General features: G+C 34.0%; 1 protein-coding gene across 13 annotated transcripts in view; it reads left to right on the top strand.

Annotated features, from left to right (window-relative positions):
* The window catches only part of KIFAP3 (kinesin associated protein 3), a 160,421-nt gene that overhangs the window by 87,585 nt on the left and 47,696 nt on the right, over positions 1-25,140 (top strand). For all 13 annotated transcript variants that reach the window (XR_014053445.1, XR_014053444.1, XR_014053442.1 and 10 more), the window contains 7 exons: positions 7,713-7,813; positions 15,400-15,508; positions 16,713-16,825; positions 17,938-18,103; positions 18,726-18,851; positions 22,643-22,741; positions 24,524-24,609. Coding sequence is in view for 8 of the 13 variants with exons in the window: in XM_081489539.1 (XP_081345665.1) it covers positions 7,713-7,813; positions 15,400-15,508; positions 16,713-16,825; positions 17,938-18,103; positions 18,726-18,851; positions 22,643-22,741; positions 24,524-24,609 (800 nt within the window). In the remaining 5 variants the exon portion in view is untranslated. The remainder of the gene's footprint in view (positions 1-7,712; positions 7,814-15,399; positions 15,509-16,712; positions 16,826-17,937; positions 18,104-18,725; positions 18,852-22,642; positions 22,742-24,523; positions 24,610-25,140) is intronic.

Raw genomic sequence — 25,140 nt, forward strand, 5'->3', positions numbered from 1 at the left:
CTCACTCTGTTTTTACAAAGTGTTGGGCTGGGTCTACTGCAGAAGCGGAAATTTGGCTTTGAGTTCTGGTGTTCAGAACTCATGTTTCTGCTTGACTGAACTGTGAATGGAAAATCCCAAGTGTCCTACAAAATTAGTAGCTAAATGGTGTTTTTACTAATCACTTGAGATGAAAAAAAACTGAAGACATTTTAAAATTCAAAACCCATCAGCATGCGTTTGCCCTTTAATTGGCAGAAAATTGGTCATGAGAGCAACCCAGAGTGGACTTTTTTCCTCCTTCAGCTGCTCCAGCTGAACTACAGCTGCAAATTTCTTTAAAAAGAAAAAAAATCTTGAATGTACATTATAAGTGCAGTAATTCCCACAAAATCAGTTGCTGGAGTTAATGACCAGTTTGTTAAGGCATTAACTGCCCTCAGCTGGGAATGACCAATTTTGAGGCGAATGGCTGCACAACTGCTAAGATAATTCAGTAATGCTTTCAAATAATGATCCAGCTAATTAACGGTGAATTCCTGTGGAAATCCTATCGAAGTACTTATGACCTCTGCATTTAATAGCCAGTGAGTTCATCATGATTCATGTTTATTACCATAAATACCAAAGGAATCATAATGACTAGGCCGTTTTTTTTTTTTCATCCTGTGCTTATTACTTGAACAGATCTGACTAAGCCACCTCTAGTCATTAAGGACCTAAGTTCCCAAAATATTCAATCTTTTCACTGCTCTGCTCAAAATTCACAGAGCTGTTGGTGCTATGCCAGCATAGCAACTATTGGCAGACTGTTTTAACTTGGGATGCCATTAGGGAATAATTGATGTCTATAAGTCTTAAAGGAACCCTTTTGAAATGTCTGCCATTTGTAGGATGTGGAGAAATCATAGTTGGTTAGCTAGAGTTTATGGTTCTTAATCATGAGTTCTTATGGGAAAATTGTAACTCCCAGCCCCAGATTCCTTTAGGATATGCAAGAATTTTGGGGGATTTATTTTTTAAGAACACATCTTTTCTACCAGTGAATGAAGAAGACTATTAAGCATAAGCCTTAATTTTACTTGGACCATTTAATCTCTCTTAATGGCTGTTTATTGCTATGTGATCTTTAAATCTGTTTTTAAGTAATAGTTAATAATACATGTTGGCTGCCAGAAAGCCTCTACTTTCTGTGTGCAGCTGTGTTTGAAGAGAGGAATTCGGGTTATTTCCAGACACCTTCTCCCTCTAGGTGTTCACTTTTTCCCTCCAATGCTTTGTCCTTTTGCTGTAGCTGTCAGATATCTGCTAGATGCCATTAAGGTATAGGCTGTGTTTTTATCAAGCAATCAATCATTTGTATAGTCACTTATGATTCAATGAGTAAGATACCTGTGGTTCATACACTATAATCTTCCTATCTTGCAGTTCTATAGGGGAGATGGGAAATATGTGATTTATAACAATAAAAGAGTTAGAACCATCAAGGTAATATATAGGTAACAAGACCATTTATAAAATATTTGCATCATTTTTTAATAAAAGGGCAAGTGTCATTTTATATCTTTTTTCATTCCCTAAATTATAAAATGAGAAGAAAATCAATTTTATAGATATTTGCAAATCAATTGATTGAATTCTAGGGAACCTTTACCCAGATAAAATCTAGAAGACATATCAGCAAATTGGGTATATGGACCTCTGGGTACAATATTGTAGTCCCTTAGATCTGTCATCACCCCCTTTCACACTTTCCTCAAGAGAAAAAAATATATCTCTGGTGTAGTGCTGGTTGTATTTCAGTTTCTATTGTTTAGTTGTGCTCAGCTCAAACAGATGGGAAACACCTATACATTTTATTTGCCTAGGACATGCTACTTAAAGATAAGTGAAGTAATATAGTTAATTGTGAGGTTTGTCTTCTGTGTTTTCAGACTTTTCTCTCTGTATCCTTTCGTCTTATAGCCCATCACCTCCACAGCTGTTCCCTACTCTAGGAGTGTAATTAAGTTCTGTTACAGGACAGAAGGAAGAGAGGTTCACAGTGTGTTTGTGGTAGTGGTGGTGTAAGAACACATGCTGGTGACAGTTATCTATCCTTTGATAATTTTCTTTTCCCAATTTTTGTTCTGTTTAAGGAGTTTATAACCCTGTGAGAACGAGAGGCTGATGAAGGGTTCAGATGAAGCAGATAGGGGTCACTGAATGGATCCTTGAGGCAGAAGATGACTCTCCTAAGACCGTACTTTGGGTATAACAGAGCTTTATAGGAAAGTGACTGGGAGCAAGTGGCTCAGCTGTAGGGTCAGAATATACCTGTGAGCCCTGTGTAGCCATCTCAGAGGAATCTTGGCTGCTTTTTAAACCTGCATTACCTCTAAACTACAGTCAAATCGTGAGGCTAGAAAACCACAAAGATAGCATATATATTAGGAAAACGTGATATAGCAGAAACCAACACAATATTGTAATTATCCTTCAATTAAAAATAAATTAAAAAAGAAAATGCAAGAATAGTGTTTTATTGGTAAAACATAAACATTTATTTTCAACATAATAATAGTAAGTAATGACATTTATTGAATCAGTTTATTGTATATCAGACTCAGTACTAATTGTTTTACCAGGATTCTCTCACATAATCCTTGCATACCAACTTTTTGGGATAGATATAGTTTTAATTCAAGTTTCACAGATGAAGAAACTGAAGCACAGAAAATTTAAATAACACGCAGAAGGCCATTTTTCCTAGTAAGTGGCAGGCACAAATTGAACCCAAGCAGTCAGCCTCTAGGGCCTGGGCTTTGAACTACAATGTTATACTGCCTCTATTTACCACTTTGTTCAACTTTTAAGCTTTTAGCACCTCCTTTTTCTCATAAAATCAAGCTCTGCTTGATAGCAGTTCTTGTCTAATTCAGTGAGAATGAGTTTCAGAACGGCTATAGATCTAGTCTCCCATACTGCTCGGGGGACAAAGTAATTTGTCCCTGTCAGGATCTTTCATCCATTGGAACCTATTGCATCTGGACACAGGTATTCTGATAAATAACTGATTGCTTTTCTGCCTTTCATCTCCCTTCTTCCCCTCTTCTATCATCTTCTTACCTTTTTTTCCCCAAGACCCCCAGATCCTATAGAGTCCCTTCTTAACTGCATTTCCTTTCTGTACTGTGCCTCTAAGGAATAATGATAATAATTCCTGTTTATTAGGTTTTATTAAACCCTTTCTGCTGTTTCCTGGAAGGCCTACTTAGTGGAGAGTACATGCACACAGGCTTTATAGTCAGACCTAGGTTTGAATCTCAGATTCATAGCTGTTTCCTTTTCAAGGATTCATAACCTTAATGAATGTCATTAGCTCATCTCCAAATCAAAGATAAAACCTACCTCTTCAGTTGTTTTAAGGGTTAAATGAGAAAATATATGCTTAACATACAATAGGAACTATCAAGTTTGCTTAATTCTGTCTTCCCCTCTCTCAAAGAATTGTAGTTACGTAAACATTGGCTGTCCACCAATCTTTTGGGATAGCCTTGTATCCCTTAAGCTTCTATTCCCTTCAGTCCTTTCGTTTTAGCACATTTTGGGATTATGATAAATCATTTTAGGTAAAGATTATGGGAAATTAGGGATATATTCAGAGATTTTTTTTTAATAGAAGATCACAGATAAAGAAGAATTAGTAAGGTATGGGAGAACTCAAGGAGCTTTCGCCTTTCTCTGTCCCATGCATATGGGGAGAGGAGAAAGAGAAAGCAAGCACAGAAGAACAGAGTTAGAACAGGTAGCACAATGAATCATCCTACTTTTTGAAACTAGAGGGTTTTGCTTTGTTAAAAAAGAAAGTAATGTATTAATAAGCTATTGTATCTGAGATGTTTCTGGCATATGTTATTCATCTACTTTTTAAAAATGACTGTAATTTTAGGACTGTAGACTTTATATTATGTCACATACCCTTTCTCCCGAGTTGTCCTTTGTAAGTGATAAAGATATAGATACATGCTGCTGCTAAGTCGCTTCAGTCATGTCCGACTCTGTGCGACCCCATAGATGGCAGCCCACCAGGCTCCGCCGTCCCCGGGATTCTCCAGGCAAGAATACTGGAGTGGGTTGCCATTTCCTTCTCCAGTGCATGAAAGTGAAAAGTGAAAGTGAACACATATAATTCGTATTTGTGTGTGTGTGTGTGTATATATAGTATATAATTTGCTCTAGAAAACCTTCCTTGTTATCCTATTTATGGGGCACAGATCTCTTAAAGGTGAATCTTTGTTTCCTCTCGCCTTTCATGAATGGATATACCACGAGAACACTGCAGTTTAGGATCTTTTAACTAATACCAGCAGCAGTAGACAGACTCTTCTCAAACAGAATAGCATCCTATTTCATTCTTAGTGCTACTCTGAATTTTAATGTTTGATGATTTACTTTGATATTAAAAAATCTTTTATTTTGAATATTGATTCCTCTGTGTCTTTTTCCCATTTATTTAGTAAGTTGTGTGACTTAGAATCCTACTTATCAGTGAATCCATTACATAGAGTAAATACCTTCAAATATTTTGTAAAAACTAAGTAGGACTAGAACCTACCCACAGCTGAACAGCATACAGAAAGAAACTGGAATAGCAGGAAAAGAGATTGTGCCTTCAGAATATTGAGTTTACTGTTGGAACGTCCTTAAAAAGATTTTTAAATATCTCAGCCCCAGAAGAAAAGCTAAATACTGTAAAGTATATATGCTCTGACCCAAACCCTAAGACATACTTTTCCTCTCTAGAGAAGAAAGTTGGAATTTTTCATTTTTAATCTGCATATCATGCAAACCCGAGTCTTTTCCGTTTAGATTGCTCCTACCCCAAGAGCAGAATAGTGAAGTTGGGAATACCCAGTTAGTCTCTACTTTTTTCTTCCTTGGAGTTATTTCACAGTTTTTGAATTACATTTTCCTCCAAATGTAGGTTCTGCATATATTATATTCCAAGTGGTTAAGTATAGTGAGTATAGTTTTTAGTTACGATGAAAGTCTTTACTAGTATGTATTCATCTGACAGACATATGCTAGATTTTACTGTTTTTGTTTTATGCCAAGAAGTTATTTTTGCATTGATATTGAGAGTCCCTGGAAATACGATCTAGCCAAACAATTTAAAAAGATGCAAAGGTCTTGATTTTTAAAAATTCAGTTTTAAAAATGTGCTTTATCCTATCATATGTCAATGTATGTCAGTCTTTTATACCTGCTAATAATATCTCTTGAAAGACCATTTCACCTATGATACAAAACTATTTGAGAGCTATTGTAATATACCTTTGGTATATATAACTTCACCTCTGGTGAAGATTTTTGAGTCAGAGAGACCTGTGTTTAAAGCCCTGCTAAGCTGCTTAACTGGCTGTGTAGGAAGTATTTTTCTCTGTTAGGTTCCCCATCTGACACATAAAGATGACAAAATTGATTTGACAGACTGTTTTGAAGATTCACATTGTTCTTTCTTAGCATATAATATATTTTTGTCTAACGTATAATAAACTCCAGGAAAACAAGATGGTAGAGAGAGGCTCACTATATTTCTTAAATTCACCTGTAAAAGACCCTTGGAGATTTTACTTAAAACACTTCTGTGTCACATCTGAAGATCTTGTAAAACCAGTGACTTCTTTGTGCTTATTTTTTCAGTTTTAGCCTCTGATTTTTTAACGTAACATTGTGTTTTTTTCCAGCTTTATTGAGATCTAACTGATGTAACAATTGCAAGTTTAAAGTGATAACTTGATATATATATAGTAAATGTGTTAAGTTTAGATATAAGATTAGTTAACTATACCACTGTAAGGTAAGTTAAGGTTAGTTACCACATCTGTCACCTCACACAATACTTTTTTTCTGGTTGTGAGAACTTTTAAGATATATTCTCTTAGTAACTTTCAAATATACAATACAGTATTATTAACTATAACATCTTCTCTGGTGGCTCAGACAGTAAAGAATCTGCTGCAGTGAGAGAGACCCAGGTTCAATCCTTGGGTTGGGAAGATCCCCTGGAGAAGAGCATTGCAACCCAGTCTAGTATTCTTGTCTAGAGAATTGTTAACTATAGTCACCTTGCTTCTTAAATATTAAAAATAGAATCAATCAGCAGATATTTTTTGAGAAAATTCCATATACAAAGCCTGTAAGAATACCAAAGTTTGTGTCCTCTAAGAATTGTTAACCACTTTACAAAGATATACCTAATATCTGAAGAATTCAATAACAATATAAATTAGTATTATTAAAAAACACAAAGTATTTTAGTAATTTTGTACTATAGTAGACACAAGAATAAAGGTGCTAAAATTATCTTCCTTGTTAAAAATATTTAAAATTTTCTTGATAATTAAATTTATGTACATACTTGATTTTTTTTTAAATTCTAAATATCTCCCAAGATTTTCTTATAGACAAAAATTTTTAAAAAGAATATTATTTTTTGGATAAAACTTTTTAGCAAAACAACTTTTCTAGCTCAAGTTTTGTCACTGACTTTGAGATCATATAAAGATCCTTAAAATATGGTATATGAAAGCATGTAGAAGGATTAAATGACATATTCAGGTTCCATTTTATTTTTCAAATCTATGATATATCATTCACTTTCCTTTTTTCAGTTTCAAGGTGTATAAAATGAGAATAATCTTACCTCAAAATTCTAAGACTATCCTTAGACTATGCTTATTAGTCTATATTATACCCTTTAGCAATTTATAGTCATGTATTTTTTTAATGTTGCAAATACTGTTCTACTTTTTATTGTTTATTATTTTTCCAGTTTCTGATTCATAGACATTAAATAAACTTTTTTGTTTACTATATTTATTGTATATCATCACTGAAATGTGTTAATTACATATTTTGATAAAACAGGAGGGATGGGGAGGCCAGTGGCCAAATCTACATTTTAGTGGGCTGCTGAGAACAATTAATTCTTCAGTTTGTGATTAACTTTTTCAAAAGTATGCCTTGTAAAATACATGCAATTTCTTGGAACTTAGTGATATTTCACAGTTAGTGTGCTCTAGACTTTGGAATTGAAATCAGTCCAGTTCAGTCGCTCAGTCATGTCCAACTCCTTGCAACCCCTCCTTGCAGCACGCAGGCTTCCCTGTCCATCACCAACTCCCAGAGCTTGCTCAACTAACTTTTGGCTGTGCTGGGTCTTCCTGGTTGGGCAGGCTTTTCTCTAGTTGTGGCAAGCAGGGAAATTGAAATAGGAAGCTCAAAATATTTTCTAAATTAGGGTTTGTATAAGGATTTTTATTGACTCCATAGTTGAAAAGTTTTAATGCATTAATTTGAGTGTGTTATACAAAAAATTAATTTCTTTGTGGTCATTGCATGCAAGGTATGCTGCTGCTACTGCTGCTAAGTCGCTTCAGTCATGTCCGACTCTGTGCTACCCCATAGACGGCAGCCCACCGGGCTCCGCCGTCCCCGGGATTCTCCAGGCAAGAATACTGGAGTGGCTTGCCATTTCCTTCTCCAGTGCATGAAAGGGAAAAGTGAAAGTGAAGTCGCACAGTCGTATCCGACTCTTAGCGACCCCATGGGCTGCAGCCTACCAGACTCCTCCGTCCATGGGATTTTCCAGGCAAGAGTACTGGAGTGGGATGCCATTGCCTTCTCCGGCATGCCAGGTATATAGCATAATATAAAATCTCACCATATCTATGGTGTCTTATTTCCAGGCAATGAAAACTACAAACAAATAGCAATGTGTGTTCTTTACCACATAAGCATGGATGACCGCTTTAAATCAATGTTTGCATACACTGACTGCATACCACAGGTGAGTGGTTTAAGTGTTTTTTTAAAAAAGCATTAAAAAAAATGTGTTTTTTGCTTTCTTCTCTTGATTTGTCAAATAGCTTTTTTCTTTAAAAGTTCCCTCCTAAAAATAATATAAATTTGTTATATACAGTCTGAAAGTACAGACAGTATAAAAATGAAAATAACTTTCTAGTTTATCCCATAAAAACTGATGTAAGTAAACATATGTAAGCAAATGAATAATGTAGAATAAAAATCATAGTATATAGAAGCTTAATCATATCTCGATTTTTTCTTTAGTTTTAATTCCTAAAAGTAGAATTACTAGGTCAAAAGGTATTTTGTATATTTGACACAATATGGCCAAATTACCTTCCAAGAAGACGAGTTGATTTCTCCCAACTATCATTTCACTTTTAACAACACTAGATACTATCATTTCTCTAAAAATGGAATGTCTTGGGTTTTTTTTATTTGCATTTCTGTGAATATTGGTGACGTTGAACATTTTTCACATTTTTATTATTGACATTATGTTATGAATCTTTTATTTCTATTGATAATTTTTCCATTGGCATGTCAACAGTTTAGGACTAATACATAAGATCTATATATATAATAACTATTTTAACTCCTTGTCATATTACAGACATTTCCCAACTTTGTCATCTGCCCTTTAATTTTGTTTGTGGTTGACTGTTTTAAATGAAAAAATGCTTCATCAAAATACTTTTACTTTCTTTTATAGCACTGTTCTCAGGAAAGATTTTTGCTATAACTCAGTTGTTTGGTATATTTTGTATGTTAGGTTTATTTGTCTTGAAAGAGTTTAGTGATTTTCTTTCATGGACTATAAGGGTTGAGATTCATTGTTGTTGTTCAGTCGCTAAGTCGTCTCTGACCCTTTTGTAACCCCATGGACTGTAGTCTGCTAGGCTCCTCTGTCCATGAGATTTCCAGGCAAGAATACTCAAGTGGGTTGCCGTTTTCTTCTCCAGGAGATCTTCTCGACTCAGGGCCGAAGAAGTGTCTCCTTCATTGGCAGGCAGATTGTTTACCACTGAACCACATACATATATGATTTTACTCTTAGAGAATTTACATTCTATTGTGCCATTAATTTTTATTAAACTGAGCTCTACTAATTTGATTACTATCTGATGATCAGAATACTAGTTGGGCTGATTTTTAATATTATTTTTTATAATATGGCTTTCTAAAGTAGAAAAAGCAGGGATTCCCCGGTGGGTCAGTGATAAAGAATCTGCCTGCCAATGAAACAGACATGGGTTCGATCCCTGATCCAGGAAGATCCCACATGCCGTGGAGTAACTAAGCCCTTGTGCCACAACTGTTGAGCCTGTCTCTAAAGTCTGGGAAGCACAACTACTGAGCAGGCCTGTGTTCTGCAACTACTGAAGCTCGTGCGCTCTAGCGCCTGTGCTCCACAGGAGAAGCCACCCCAAGGAGAAGCCTGCACACCACAACTAGAGAGTAACCCCAGTGCCCACAACTAGAGGAAATACTGTGCAGCAACAAAGACCAAACACAGCCAACATAAATAAAAGGAAACTTTCAGGATGTATAATATACAATAAAAATATAGCACTTTAAAAAGATACTTTCGAAGAATATGAATAGTAAATTATACTTATTAAAGTAATCTTCTTAAGCCTCCTACCAGGTAATTCCTTATTAACCTAATGTAAGTTATTAAATGTGTATTATTTTGACAAATGATTAATATGTAGTAAAAAATAAGACCATAATTTTTCCTTTTATTAATTCTTATTATTCCTTCTATTTGTCCCAAATTAATAAAACAGTTCTAACAAATGAATTTGCTATTCCAAAATTTTAATACTTTATCCACATGTAATTAAAAAGCTGACAAACTCTCAAAGATAATTTCTTAGGCTTTTAAATCAGGGGATAAACTAATTGTTTGTTTACAGAAAGTAGACATCCTTCAAATATACTGCATATTTAATCTGACATGGCAAGGCTTTTATAGAGATAACACATGTCAGACTATAGCCGATGCAAAGTGTAATCAAACTCTTTGTCAAACAAGTTTTCAATAAAAGAGTAGCCATGTCAAAAGGAGATTACAGGTGATTTACTACAGTCTCACTCCATATGTTCCAAAGGTTTTCCTTCACAATTTCAAAGGGTATTCTTTTCCAAGCCCATTTAGTGTCAGAACTTCATTGACTACAAGATACAAATTGGAAAGCAGTGACAAAAAAATAATATTTTTGTCTAAATTGATTGTTTTTATCCTGATTAGATTTTAAAGACAATGAGATTAAATAAAAGAGAAATGTAAACTAAGAAGAGATGGAAAACTTATTTTGTTAAATATTTAATTCAGAGTTCCCCTTCTCTCTATACCACAGAATTTATAATCTCAAACATAACATATAAAACTCTTTTCAATAAATAATCAGAAATAAAAGTCTGTTTAGATTTCCTTTGAGACATTAATATTATTGTAGTTGAAGACTTTGTAGAAAATTCTCCCATACCTTTTCAAGAGCAATATTCATGCATATTTCCTTCCTTGCCAGATAATTTTCTAACGTCAAACATTTCTGCAGAGGGATTTTCAGAACATTTATGGTCTATATTTTGTGAACAAAATCTTCCAAAATTCATTCAGTGGTCATTGTTTGGGGGTTTTAATTTATTATATTCTGTTTTTAAAAGCTCAACCCTGGTAAGAATGGTGAATGTATGTCTTCAAATTATTATGTTGTAGACATCCTGAAACTTTTTAGTATGAAGCCGTAGTTTGAGAAAGTAAATGATACTCTAGAATATGTTTGTTCCTAAAGTGCTATCCAGGCTATAACTTGTACTTTACAAGGCTCAACTTTGACATATTGGGAATAAATTGACATGGTTTAATTGCCACCCAGTGCCAATTATGAAAGTACATTGTAAAATAAAAGAAAGAAAACTTGGTATTACATTGAAATTTCCATGCTTCCTTCAGAAATTAAAAAGATACTCCTTTCAAAAATATTGACTACTCAAAGTAATGTTTATAATACTAGCAGAGCTTTAAAATCATTTGTGACAGCAACTGATTAACCTTCTTCTTAAATAAAACTATATATCTGGGTTTTGGAATATGTTAGAATTAATGTAATACGTTGTTCACTTTGAAATTATGCACATTAATTTTTGTATAGTAAATATTGTGAAGTGTTACAAATGAATTTTTCAAATGACAAGCCTAAAATAACTTTGAAAGTAGGAATGTTGCATGCTCAGTTGCTCAGTCATGTCCAGCTCTTTGCAACCCCATGGACTGTAGCCTGCCAGGCTCCTCTGTCCATGGGATTCTCCAGACAAGAATACTAGAGTGGGTTGCCGTTTCCTCCAAGGGATCTTCCCTACCCACAAATTGGACCCACAGATCGAAACTGCATCTCCTGCATTGGCAGGCGGATTCTTTACCACTGAACCACATAGGAAGCCTGAGAGTAGGAAAATGGTGATTAAATTGTCATTCATATTCATTTCAGCAATCAAAAAGAATAGGTGGTATGGTTATATTCTTTAATTACATTAGCTATATATGTAAAGAAACTTTATAAACTGTGAAACACTGTACTAAAACAAGATGCCATTAGTAAATAGTTCTCACTATTTTGGAACCACTCAGAGTCTAGTTTAAATACTCCTTTTCTTAAGTGTGTTTAATAGGATAAACCTATACTTTTTAAAATTTCTTCAGAAGTTTATTAGTCCAAATAAACCAAATAAACAGTGTCTTAACACTGCTCATAGAATAGCATCTCATAAACTAGATTAACCTAAAGAGGTTGTATATGGTGCATGATGATGGTCTTTGGGGAAAAATTATTCTATTGATTCTTAAAGAGCTGGACTTTGGTGGAAATAGATTGAGATGCTCTATAGTTAGAGTTCACTTTTGTAAATTATTTAACATTCAGAGTAGGTGTTATAAATTCATCGTGTCTCATAATCTCTTCCACTATTATGTTGCTTTTCTTCTTTTGTATTTTATTACCTCTAATTATCCAATATATTCTAATTTTTTCCTCTATTCCAGTATTCTATAAAATTTGGTGGTCAGGGCAAGTCTTTCTTCATATATGATCTTAATGGTCTCAGTGGGTGAATTGTTTCAGGTGAGCATACTTGGGGATAACCAGGAGTTAATGGTTGTATTCTAATAATAGTTAAGAGTACACATTAACAGTTCATTGTTATTTAGACCTCTGAGATGCATGTTTTGTTTAAATAGGTGCAAATGCCATCCAGATGCTTATAAAAAGTATTTATTGGTAATAGAATGGCCAAAGTACATGTTTAGGTAATGATGTCACGGTGTTATTTAATATTTTACCCTAGAACAGTGTGCAAGAATCTTCATAGTAATCCACATGTTTTCCACCACAGTTGTCCTATTTGGCCCCTCTTTGATCTACATGCCTCTTTTTAGCTGAATGCTGGTAAACGTCCTTTCTGACAGCCCCCTTTGCTCCTGCCTGCCATTATCTGCTGAAGTTCAGAAACCAGAGCATCACTTCAAACAGCAGAGTTAGGGAGTAGCCAGTCAGAAGAGATTCCTGAGGCATGCAAAGTTCTGCCATAATCATTCAAAGATGTTTGGGTAGGGGGGTGGTGGTGGTAGAGGTGTATGTGAATATAGTGAGCTGTGGGGGTTGGCCTCTGGTCACTGGTAAATAAGTGAAGTCAGGTGCCAGAGAGTCTAGACACAGTGATTTCAGTCCTGAGTCTTTGGTATCTGATACTCAATATGGGACTTGTCTGATTGAACACCATTGCCTCTTCATTGCAAAGACTGAAGCCCTTTTAGTGCCTTCCTGTTAAATTAGTAAAAGATGACAATGGACATAGTTAAAACAGAACAAATCTAGTTTTAATATTTCCTAGTTGTGAGCAATTACACTTACTTTTGAAGTGCTGTAACAATCAAATTAAAGACAGTGTTGCACGTGGAGTTTGAACTAAATATTTTAAAATGTGAGTGCTTTAATTAAAATTTAAGTGTCTCTCTTACTGTGAAAAACTAATTCTTTATCATGATATGTTTCTTTAACATTTAGTCTTGATTTGGGGATGTCAGGAGTTGGCTAAGGTCTTAAACCATCATTATTTTTTTAAAAAGCTAGCTCTTGAATATTTCACCACAAAATTTAACATGGAAATTACAAAAACAAGGCAAAACAAAACCCCTCAGCTTCTAACAAATCACCTATAATGCCATTTTTAAGGGCAAGTTTCATACTACAAGATTAATTTCAAGTAAATAACAACATAGTTTGCCTTATTTAAGCCTTACCTTGATGTAACAGACTTTTGTTATTTTTAAAAAGCTTCTTGTATGAGGAGAAGTTTGAAAGCAATCTATATGTAGTTGGTTTTTAATTATAGTATGAAAAACATACTGTATATATTTACAGTACTGTCATCTACATTTTTATTAATTTACAATTTTAATTGATAGTTAATACATAGATACATACCAAAATCTGTTAAATGTATATCCAGTAATTTAGTGTTGTTTTATCTATGCCATAGACTTTTTTGTTCTGCAACATTATTAACTGTTAGTGATTAAAGATTCCACTAGCGGCAACATTTGTGTTAAAGAGGTGCTCTCTGAGAAAAGGCATGATACATATTAACCATTTACCGGCTATAGTGTTTTTGTAGTTCTCGGCAAATAAATGAATTTTACACACACAGACACATACACACACACACACATACATACATACATATATGGGCTTCCCCAGTGGCTTAGCTGTGAAGAATCCACCTACAATGCAAGAGACAAGGGTTTGATCCCTGGATCAGGAAGATCTGCGGAGGAGGGCATGGCAACCCACGCTAATATTCTGGCCTGGTGGATCCCATGGACTGAGGAGCCTGGCGGGCTCCATAGGGTCACAAAGAGCAGGAGAAGTCCCATAGGGTCACAAAGAGCGGGAGAAGTCCATAGGATCACAAGACTGAAGTGACAGCACACACACACGTACACACACGTATACATAGCGTTTTGTTAGAATGATATCACAGTATTTTTTGGAGCAGCTGTAAGTGGATTTGTGTTTTTAATTCATTGCTAGTATATAGAAGTAAGATTAATTTTTACAGACACATGATGTGTTGACCATGTATCCCTTTTGAAACTTAGAAGTTATTTGGAACTAACATAGAGAATAACCACAAGATTTAACAGAACAAGGTCTAACCCATCAACAAAGACATGTTGATCTTAAAGGTATTGCCTTGAGATAAAACAAAAGAAAATTTTAGGTTATAAATTTTAGGATTAACTTCCATATATTGTTAGCAGTTTGACTAAGAGAAAAATATCTTTATAGACCAGCTTCTCAAAAGTATGGCATTAGGTTTGTCATTTCTCTTTTATTATATAGCAGTGATCTCTTATCATGACAAATGTAGATATGGCTGAATGGCATAAGTAGCCTATCCTTTCCTTCCTCTTTTTCTGTCTGCTGCTTCTCAGACCCATCTTTCTTTCTCTTATTAAGTAGAGTTCTTTCCTTATTTTATATACATTCCCAGATGATTGGGTCAGACCTTGCAGTCAGTTATGAGCCGTAAATGACAATTTCTTAAAATCATACGTTCAGTCTGAACATGTCTTCTAAAATTGTGTTTATAACTATTATTGACTATCTGCACTAGACTGTCACATAGGCAGCTTAAATTCAACATATCCAAAAGCTAAAATTACTGCCTTCCCTTTGAGATTTTCTCCTGTTGTAGTTTGTCTTTGGGTAAGCATTGGCACCATCATTCATGTTGTTCAGGTTATAAACCTGGGAGTCATCTTTGATTCTTCTTCTCCCTTAATGCCAACATCCAGTCAGTTATTAAATCCTGTTTGATTGTCTTTCCCACTGAGCTGTCCTTTTTATCTCTATCCCCACTACTCTACCTAATCCAAGCAGCCATCACCATACCTGGACTTTTCTGCTAGCCCTTTAGATGGTATTACCACATTTTCTTACACTATTTCAATCTGTTTTCTACACTGGTCAGATCTTCTTGAAACATAAATCTTATTCTGACACTTTCCTTATTTGGAAGCCTTTAACATCTTCCCATTTTCCTTAGGATGAAGCCCCAAATCCTTAACATGTACTTCAAGACCCTGCATTTTCTGGCTTTTACCTCCTTATCTCTTATCACTGTTTCCCTCTCTCCAACCATGTTTGCTTTCTTTTAATTCTTCAGAAGAATGACATCTTTTCCTGCCTTAGAACCTTTGCACAAGCTGTTTTCTTTGCTCAGAGTGCTCTCCTTCCCCACAATATTTTAAATTCCTTAAAAGCAAAGTCTTTATCTTATATTTCTGTTACATTCTCCACTGTACTTGGAAGCTTATATTTAATACTGAACATCTAATAGTTCACTAATGTATTCAGTAGTAAAAGCCTACTCTATGTTGAAAATGTAATTGTATTATTTCCAACATACAATCTACGATAACATACTGTGATTATACATTGCCTGTGTTTCTCATGTGTTCGGGAGTGTTTTGAATAAAATATGTCTTGTGCTTCTTGCTAGTTAATGAAGATGCTCTTTGAGTGTTCAGATGAACGAATTGATTTGGAACTCATTTCTTTCTGCATTAATCTTGCTGCTAACAAAAGGAATGTACAGCTTATCTGTGAAGGTTAGTGCCTTTGAGCTTCATGGATAATCTCTATCATATGCCAATGGCAAATTATAGAAAATAGATAATAAGGAATTAAGAATTATAGTACATATGTGAATTACATCTTTCTATAATTTAAAAAATTATAGCTCAAATCCTTAAACGTCAGACTCATAAATATTCTTACATCGTGAGCAGACTTACTCTCTAGCAACATTTTATAAACTGTTTTGTCAGTTACCCTTAATTGAAATTTGATTTTAAAAATATTTTCTAGGTGAAACAAAACTTGTTATTTGTAAAGCAGTCTGTTACAGTGTAAGATGTTGCAGTGCAAATGTATTAGCTATTTGTTTCTGTAGTATCTTCGGAAAATGATTTGTCATGCATTTTGGTATTTCAGAGTTTGCTCAGTAGTTTTTACTTATTTGAAAAGTATACATGTAAATTATCAAAAAGTACAAATGAGCAAATAGGAAAAAATTAAAATTTTTATTTCCACTATCCAGAGATAGTTGTAGATAAAACTTTGGTACAGTGCTTCTGCATATGGTAAATTAGAATGGGATTCTGTATATTTGGTGATGTGTTTTTTAAAGTTAATAATATCTGAATATCTTTCCATGTGATTAAATACTTCTATAAAATGTAATTGCCAGTAGCTGAAAAAATAGCTCATTAAAGTATTTTCCATAGTTTAATCTGCTGTTTGGATAGTTTGTGCCACTTCTTTTCTATTACAGACAATGCTGCAGAAATTTTTCTTTCTCTGAATCTTTCATGTTTCCATTTTTATATTCTTAGGATAAATTCCTAGAAATACTATTTTTATGGATCAAAAAGTATTTGTATTTTACAAATTTGTGGTACACATTTCATATACATACTGTGTTTCCATTTATGTGATATTCTAGAAGAGGCAAAATCTGTGTTTAAAAAGAAAATGCAAAAAAGACGGATATGAGGAGGAGAAAAAAAGAAAAGTAATTGTATTGGGGAGATCAGCTAAGCACAAGGGACCCTTTCTGCAGTGAATGGAAATATTCTGTCTTGATATAATATATCAATTAGAGGCATACATTTATTAAAATTAGTAGATTCTATAAAATTTATGTATTTTCTGTGTGTAAATTGGGTTTTCTTGAGAGCTGAAAATTTAAAGATCATTAAATTTAAATGAACTTTAATTTTATTGGAGGAATCTCTCTGTTATTGTTATCAGGAAATGGGCTGAAGATGCTCATGAAGAGGGCTCTGAAGTTCAAGGATCCATTGCTGATGAAAATGATTAGGAACATTTCCCAGCATGATGGACCAACTAAAAATTTATTTATTGTAAGTGTTGTCTTTGGCTTTCTGTCTATTAAAATAGCCTGGAACTGAAGTTTTAAAGTGCTGTGTTTGGAAATATAACTCTTCCTTCAGTTCAGTCGCTCAGTCGTGTCTGACTCTTTGCGACCCCATGAATCGCAGCACACCAGGCCTCCTTGTCCATCATGAACTCCTGGAGTTGACCCAAACTCATGTCCATCGAGTCGGTGGTGCCATCCAGCCATCTCATCCTCTGTCATCCCCTTCTCCTCCTGCCCCCAATCCTTCACAGCGTCAGGGTCTTGTCAAATGAGTCAACTCTTTGCATCAGGTGGCCAAAGTATTGGAGTTTCAGTTTCAACATCAGTACTTCCAATGAACACCCAGGACTGATCTTTAGGATGGACCGGTTGGATCTCCTTTCAGTCCAAGGGACTCTCAAGAGTCTTCTCCAGCACCACAGTTCAAAAGCATCAATTCTTCGGTGCTCAGCTTTCTTCACAGTCCAACTCTCACATCCATACATGACTACTGGAAAAACCATAGCCTTGACTAGATGGACCTTTGTTGGCAAAGTAATGTCTCTGCTTTTTAATATGCTATTTAGGTTGGTCATAACTTTCCTTCCAAGGAGTAAGAGTCTTTTAATTTCATGGCTGCAGTCACCATCTGCAGTGATTTTGGAGCCCCCAAAAATAAAGTCTGACACTGTTTTCACTGTTTCCCCATCTATCTGCGATGAAGTGATGGGACCAGATGCCATGATCTTAGTTTTACTCTTGTCAAATATTAGTTCATGACCCAAGTTGGTTGTTCTTGTTATCAACTTCCTTGGAAGTCTAGCTCCTAGAGATTTCAACCTAAGTTTTAATACTGTTTTTGTTTTTATGATCCCTGTCCCTAACCTTTTCAACCTCACTCCAGTTTTCTTGCCTTAAACCAATTCACTATAGACTCCCTTAGCAATTTAGCAGTCCATGGGGTTGCAAAGAGTCAAACACGATTGAGTGATTGAAGAACAACAATTAAAACAAGAGAATCACATTTGATACTTTTTCTTCCTATGCATTAAATTTTATTAGCTTAGTTCTTCTGTAGAAATATTTTAAATTTATATTAAATTTTGTTTTATTCAGGATTATGTTGGGGACCTTGCTGCTCAGATCTCTAATGATGAAGAGGAGGAGTTTGTGATTGAATGTTTAGGAACTCTTGCAAATTTGACCATTCCAGACTTAGACTGGGAATTGGTTCTTAAGGAGTATAAGCTGGTTCCGTACCTCAAGGATAAACTAAAACCAGGTCTGTGCTAAGTATTTCACTTCTGCATAATCATTATTTCTCTCTTTTGTGGGTAAAGCTGCTAGAGCAGTGTTTTGTGACCATTATTATACTACGTTCCCAGGCCTCTAGTTCTAGCCCTACTTCTAATTTCTTTCTCCCAGAAAATCAGTCACTAGTTCTCCTCTTATGTGTATATAATCTTTTCCCTAACAATATGTTTTCTTAATATTAGTTTCCTTTTCCTATCCTGCCTTACTATTTTTTTATCCTGCCTTTTTAAAATTACCAAATAACCATCCTGCTCTACATGAGTTCACATGCACACACCAAGTTCTTTGAGGCATTGAAATGACTCTTCTGTTTTCTGTGTTTACATTGTCATTCATTTGTATTTTCAAAGACTTATTGAAAATACAATACCACCTCTCTACTGCTCAAAAACCACGAACTGTCATTATGGAATGGAATTCTCTGAACATGGGACTTTGGGAAAAGGACAAATTTGTACACATGTTAAAGGTTCATAAGAACTGATTTAATAGATTTCAGTATCTTCTCTGTGAATTAGAATCTTGGAAATATAAAAGGATTTGTATCAGGACATTTCAATGAAAACTTTCTGTGATGTTCACTTCACTAGGTGCTGCAGAAGATGACCTTGTTTTAGAAGTGGTTATAATGATTGGAACTGTATCTATGGATGACTCTTGTGCTGCGTTGCTAGCCAAATCTGGGATAATCCCTGCACTCATTGAGTTGCTAAATGGTAAATTATAATTTATCTTATTTTTATGCTAATATATAAACCCATTATCTGCACTGATAATATATTATTTATCTTGTTGCATTGCTCATCTTATAGCCACTTAAATTATGTAGTTAGCAAAATGAATTAAATATACATTTTACTAGAATTAGGTAACATAATACCAAATAGCTTTAGGTTGCAAGGTTAAGAATGTTCCTGTGAAGTGATTGAGGGCCAATTTTATAGATAAGTACCCTGTTCTTATCAACCTTGAACAGCTAAATATTCTGCCATTTATTCTTTCTGTTGAGCTTTGTCTTGGTTGAATTATATCTCTTCTTGCACAAAACAAACCTTTTTTATAATAACTTGATTTCTAATCAGAAAGGTTTATTAGGAAGCTAACTCTAATCATCATATTCCCTCCTGGATCCATATATAGTGTTGTCCTCTAAACTTTCTGCAGTGAAGAAAACGTTCTCTATCTGCACTGTCCGATACATGTGGCTATTGAAGACTTGAAATGTGGCTGTTGGGAATGAGAACCTAGGTTTTAAATAAGATTTAAATAAATTTAGTTAGCCACATTGGCTAGGATTACAATATAGGCTAGGAGTTCTAGATAGTCTTCCCCTTACCTTTATTTTGCTCTTAAGGACCCAGGTTCATTGTTTTCCACTGCATACAAAATTTGTCTGACTCTAAATATATTTTATTAGGGCCAAGTTCTCTAGGACCTTGTTTTATTAGTCTGCTCCGACTGCCATAACAAAATATCATAGGCTGGGTAGCTTAAACAACCGAAATACATTTTCTCGTGTTTCTAGAGGCTGGGAAGTCTATTGAGGTTCCAGCCAATTTGATTCCTGGTGAGGTCTTTCTTCTTGGCTTGCACAAGGCCACCTTGTTATATCCTAACATCCTCATATGGTGGGGGCAGTTGGGTGGAGAGAGGGAGCGAGAGAAAGCACAAGCATGCACAAGTGCTCTGGTATCCCTTCTTATAAGGTTACTAATCTTATAGGATTAGGACCCCAGCTTTATGACCTAATTTAACCTTAATTACTTCCTTCTAACCCTATCTCTGAATATAGTCACATTTGGGTTTAGGGCTTGAGCATACGAATTTTGGAGGGATGCACTTTGGCCCATAGCAGACTTACATTAAAAGTAGCTAATTAGTATAGAAGTTAAATATACTAATATGGAAAGCTTAAAAAGACTCTCTAATCTCAGTCTTTCCTGTACCAGATATAATGCGTATGTATTTTATATTATTTTAATAGTCTTTTTTTGAAGTGTACATAAAAACACCCAAGTTATAGGTATATGTAGAACAGTGGATTTTTAAAGTGAGAGTTCTCATGTTATTCCCACTCGTATAAGGAAATGAGTTATTACCAGCACCCTGGAAATCCCTCTTCTGCCAAGTCCCAGTCATTGCCACCTTCTCCAAAGGGGTTCTGTTTTTCCTCTTATCACCCATAGATGAATTTTGCTTAGTTTTCAACCTTTTAGAAAGAGAATCTATTTTATTTTGCCCTATATTGTAACTGAGATTCATCTTTGTTGTGTACTGAAGTGTTTCCATTTATTGCTTTGTAAATAAATATACTACTATTTTTCCTTTCTAACTAGTGGTTCATAGTAGGGTGGGTTTTCTGTTTGTTTTTTAAGAGAAAGGGGCTTTCATAAGTAATGCTATAAACATTCTTAAATGTTTCATTTAGTGAACATATTTACTCATTTCTATTAGACACACACTTAGGAGTGGAAGAGAGTATGCATATATTTGACTAAAAATAATGCCAATCTGTTTTCCAAAGTAGTTGTGCCAATTTTCAGTCCCTCTAGCAATGTACAAAAGTTGCAGTTATTCTACAGCATCAACATATTTCAGCATCCAGCCTCTTTAATTGTAGCCTCCGTAGTGGTACTGCATTGTGATCTTAATTTGCACTTCCTAATAATTAATGTGGAGAAGGAAATGGCAACCCACTCCAGTATTCTTGCCTGGAGAATTCCATGGACAGAAGAGCCTGATGGGCTACAGTGCATGGTGTCACAAACAGTCAAACATGACTGAGGGACTAACAATAATTAATGAAATTAGTATCTATTTGTGTTTATTGGCTGTTAGATACAGCAAATAAAGTGAGGTGTGCCTATTTATTCTTTTGCCCAGTTTTCTCTTCTAAATCTTGAAAAGTTTGATTTGTAAATTCTTTTACATAATCGTTTTTAATGGTCATCTAGAGATAGTCCCTCCATATTTGAAGTATTTCTACAAGTAACATATATATGGATATTCTTTGGTACACCCTTCTCATAGCCAGGAGTTTTCATGTTAGAAGTAATTGAAAGGCTAGGTAATTGGGAGGTGAAACTAAAGACAATGTAGTTGTCATAATGAGAATGAGGATTTTAGAAAGTTGAAACAAAATGACCTGGGTCCTTAAATTGCTGTCTCACATTGATAATGACTGAGAGATAAGATAACAGAGCCAGCTCAGTGTTTTACCATATTTTTATGTTCTCTGACATGTTATCACAGGCAGAGGCTGTATACTAATATTTTTTGGAAATAAATGGATTTTCAAAATTAAAACCCTTGGGGTTAAGTGAGGGAACATTATATGCCAACAGAGTAATTAATAAAATTTTAACCCAAATAGTCTGAGTGGTACTTTGGTAAATTAGTGACGAAAATTATTTGGAATGGCTGGACTTTGAAAGAATCACAGTTTATTTCACCCAACTAGTTAGATGCTCTGTTGACCTGTAAATATTTGCCTAACAGATATCACTGAACTGTTGCCAAGAGCTGATGTCAAACTATTAGTAAATCAAATTTCACAACCAGTACCTAAAAATTGTATTTCTACAGGTATTTGCCTTTGCCATTACATAATATTAATCAGTGGTCATCTGATATTCTGTTAAAGTCATCTTCTTATGATAATAAACATTTCTTGGTTTGTATGAGTGCATAACATTCTTTTTACTAGCATAATTGATTAGAGTGGAGCTAAAGTTACTTTATTGCTTTGTGCCAATAATTGAAGTTTAATTTTGTTAACATTATTCAATGAAGAAAAAAACCTGTTTATAATAATCTAATTTCTACCAGAAACTTAGAATTTAGAGGGTGTGATTTTTTTTTAAGAACCATTTTTGTCCAGTGAGGTCAACATTATAGAGACAAAATAGAACAAGATTTATTTTACAAATTAAAATTATCTGAAGAATTTTTATGAGGGACCAAAAAAACCTCCCCCCAAGTGGTGGTAAGTTTTGCCATTTCACATTAGAGACTTAGAGGTTAATTTAATGAATTTCTTTATACTTGGTGTCAATATAGAAAAATTACTATTAAAGCACTGTTACTATTATTCTCTTAAACCTATCTTGCTTCTCAGTTCTTCCTAGATACAGCCTTTTGAGATGAACAGTCTCAAATAGTTTGGTTTGGACTCAGAGATGATATAATTTCTCTCTTCAAAATCTTATTTTTTATTTTTGTTTTTCAAAGTCATTTAACTTATTTAGTTTAACAGCAACCAAACTTAGTAAAACTTCTGAAAATATATCATTATGAAATTTTTGACTGATCATCATGTAATTTAGAAAAAAACATTTAAGACATAAATGATGTATGGCAGCCATATATTATAAATAATTTAAACTAACTGTCCTTTACCTGTCTCCTTGTCACCTTTGGTTTTTCTTGTTCCCCACTTTTTCCCCTCAATGTGTCAGTTTTGTATATAACTTAGTATTTTTATTTGAAATTTTCTGTTGCCTTTTAGCTCAACAAGAAGATGATGAATTTGTGTGTCAGATAATTTATGTCTTCTACCAAATGGTTTTCCATCAAGCCACAAGAGATGTCATAATCAAGGAAACACGTATCCTTTCAGTGTTCACCATAAGTAATGACACTTCACATATTCAGAAAAGATACATTTTTAGGTATTGGAAATTATAACTTTCTTTACTGCCTCTTTTAGATTCATTGAGGTTTCTATCTTGATTTGAGTTTTCTTTATTTATCCTTCCCTTTTCCTGTACTGTTGTTTATACATTCCATTTCTTTTTATAACATTTTAAAATTAACTATTATTTTGATTATTGCTTTGTAAAAGCCAGTGTTTACTTAGGTTTTATGGTATGTTAAACCCACTCCAGTATTCTTGCCTGGAGAATCCCATGGACAGAGAAGCCTTGCAGGCCACAGTTCATAGAGTCGCAAAAAGTGGAACATAACTAAAGCCACTTAGCACACACGCATGGTATGTTAATGCATTTATTTCTTCATTTACTATTGTTTTCCTGAATTCAGTTCCTCTGTTTCTCTGCATTGATTTTCTTTCTTAATTGATTATGTTCTCTTATACTGCTTAGTGAACATCTATAGTAATAAAATGCATCTGTATCTGAAAATAACTAGTTTGTCCTCTTTAAATATAATTTGACAGAATATGAAATTTCTAGATTGCCCATTATTTCCCTCATCAATTTGAAGATATTTTTACACCTTTAATTGCTGCCAATGAGAAGTCTGTAGTCGACTAATTATCTGTCATAAAGTCTAATGACAGTTTACTTTCATTGCCCTTATAAGTGACTTGATCTTTCTGCCAAGAAGACCAAAGGATGTTTCTGGGTTTTGTTTTTTTATTTTAAGCCACTATAGTTTTATTAGAATTTGAGTTAATATTCATCGCCCTTGCTTGATTTTTCTAAGTATGCAAATACAGTGTTTGTACTTTTGTCTTTTTTCTAATTTTAGGAAAGTTTTCTTGAGTTGTAGTTTATAGTATTTGTTTTGTTCTATTGCCATGGTTGTCTTGAGAATTTCTATTATATTGGATCCTCTTTGCCTACCTTTAATATCTGTCATTTTCTAATCTTCTTAATCTCTTTTCATCTTTTTAAGTTTTACAGATTTTCTTCTTTTTTACCTTCTGTTTAACTCAGAGTTTATCTGTTGCTTTTATTTATTCTTGTATTACTATAAACTTAGTTTTAATATATCTGAGATGATTTTTAGTTATTTCCTGAATTATTTCTCTGAGTTTTCTAATTCTGATTCCTATTATTCTTTCATATATGTGTGTGTATATATATATACATGTATGTGTATATATATATATTATTTTCTTAAATGCTTTTCTTTTTGAAATAGTAGAGTTATATGAAATTATCTTATGTTCTCTCTTCCTTATAATAGCCATATCCATATATGTGATTTTTTTTTTTACTTGATTGACTGATTCTTTTCCTTTTTTGTGTGAAATACTTTGTATGTGAGTTTCTGTTTGAAATTAATTTTTCTGAACTTTTAGGAGGGTCAAATCAATCAAGAAAATTTTACAGCCATGTAGCTCTAGAGCTTCTTCTTTAGTTACTTCCACAATTTCCATGTTTTCAAAAGTATGATCTTATACATTCTGAGATTTACTGGCTCTTTTCCTTGCCCATTTTTATCTCATTTTTTTCCTTTATCATCCCTGTTTTTCAAATAAATGAAACATTTGATTTTTTGGTCACCTTGTATTAATAATTGTATTTTAAAATTTTAAGTTAGATTTCAGATTAATATTTGAATTTGGAGAAATGCAGAATTCTCTAACATGATTGAATAACCTCAAGATCATAGTTTGTATCTTTAACCACTATTTATATAGAGGCTCCAGCATATCTCATAGATCTGATGCATGATAAAAATAATGAAATCCGAAAAGTCTGTGATAATACATTAGATATTATAGCGGTAAGTAATTTTTCTTCCTACAAAAAGTGTAATAGTCTTTATTTTATGGAATGAAAGAGCCATTGTACACCTGTTTAGAACTTTGCATTCAGTGTACAGTTAGCACAAATTTGTATTTTGGTAGAGCTAAGAAAATGAAGTGATACTAAGTTCACTTTTTAATTGAAGTATGGTTGATTTACAATGTTGCATTAATTTCTGGTGTACAGCAAAGTGATACATATACATGCATTCTTTTTTATATTCTTTTCTATTATGGTTTATAATAGGATGTTGAATATAGTTCCCTGTGCTATACAGTAGGACCTTGTTGTTTATCCATTCTATGTATACTAGTTTGCATCTGCTAACCCCAAATTCCCACTTTATCCCTCTCTCACCCCTCTACCCTTTGACAACCACAAGTCTGTTCTCTATGTCTGTGAGTCTATTACTGTTTTGTAGATAGGTTGATTTGTGCCATATTTTAGATTCCACAAATAAGTTATGTCATATGATATTTGTCTTTCTGTTTTTGACTTACTTCACTTA

Source organism: Giraffa tippelskirchi, chromosome 5, assembly GCF_054371585.1.
Source record: "Giraffa tippelskirchi isolate mGirTip1 chromosome 5, T2T-mGirTip1v1.2.pri, whole genome shotgun sequence".
Lineage (NCBI taxonomy): Eukaryota > Metazoa > Chordata > Mammalia > Artiodactyla > Giraffidae > Giraffa > Giraffa tippelskirchi.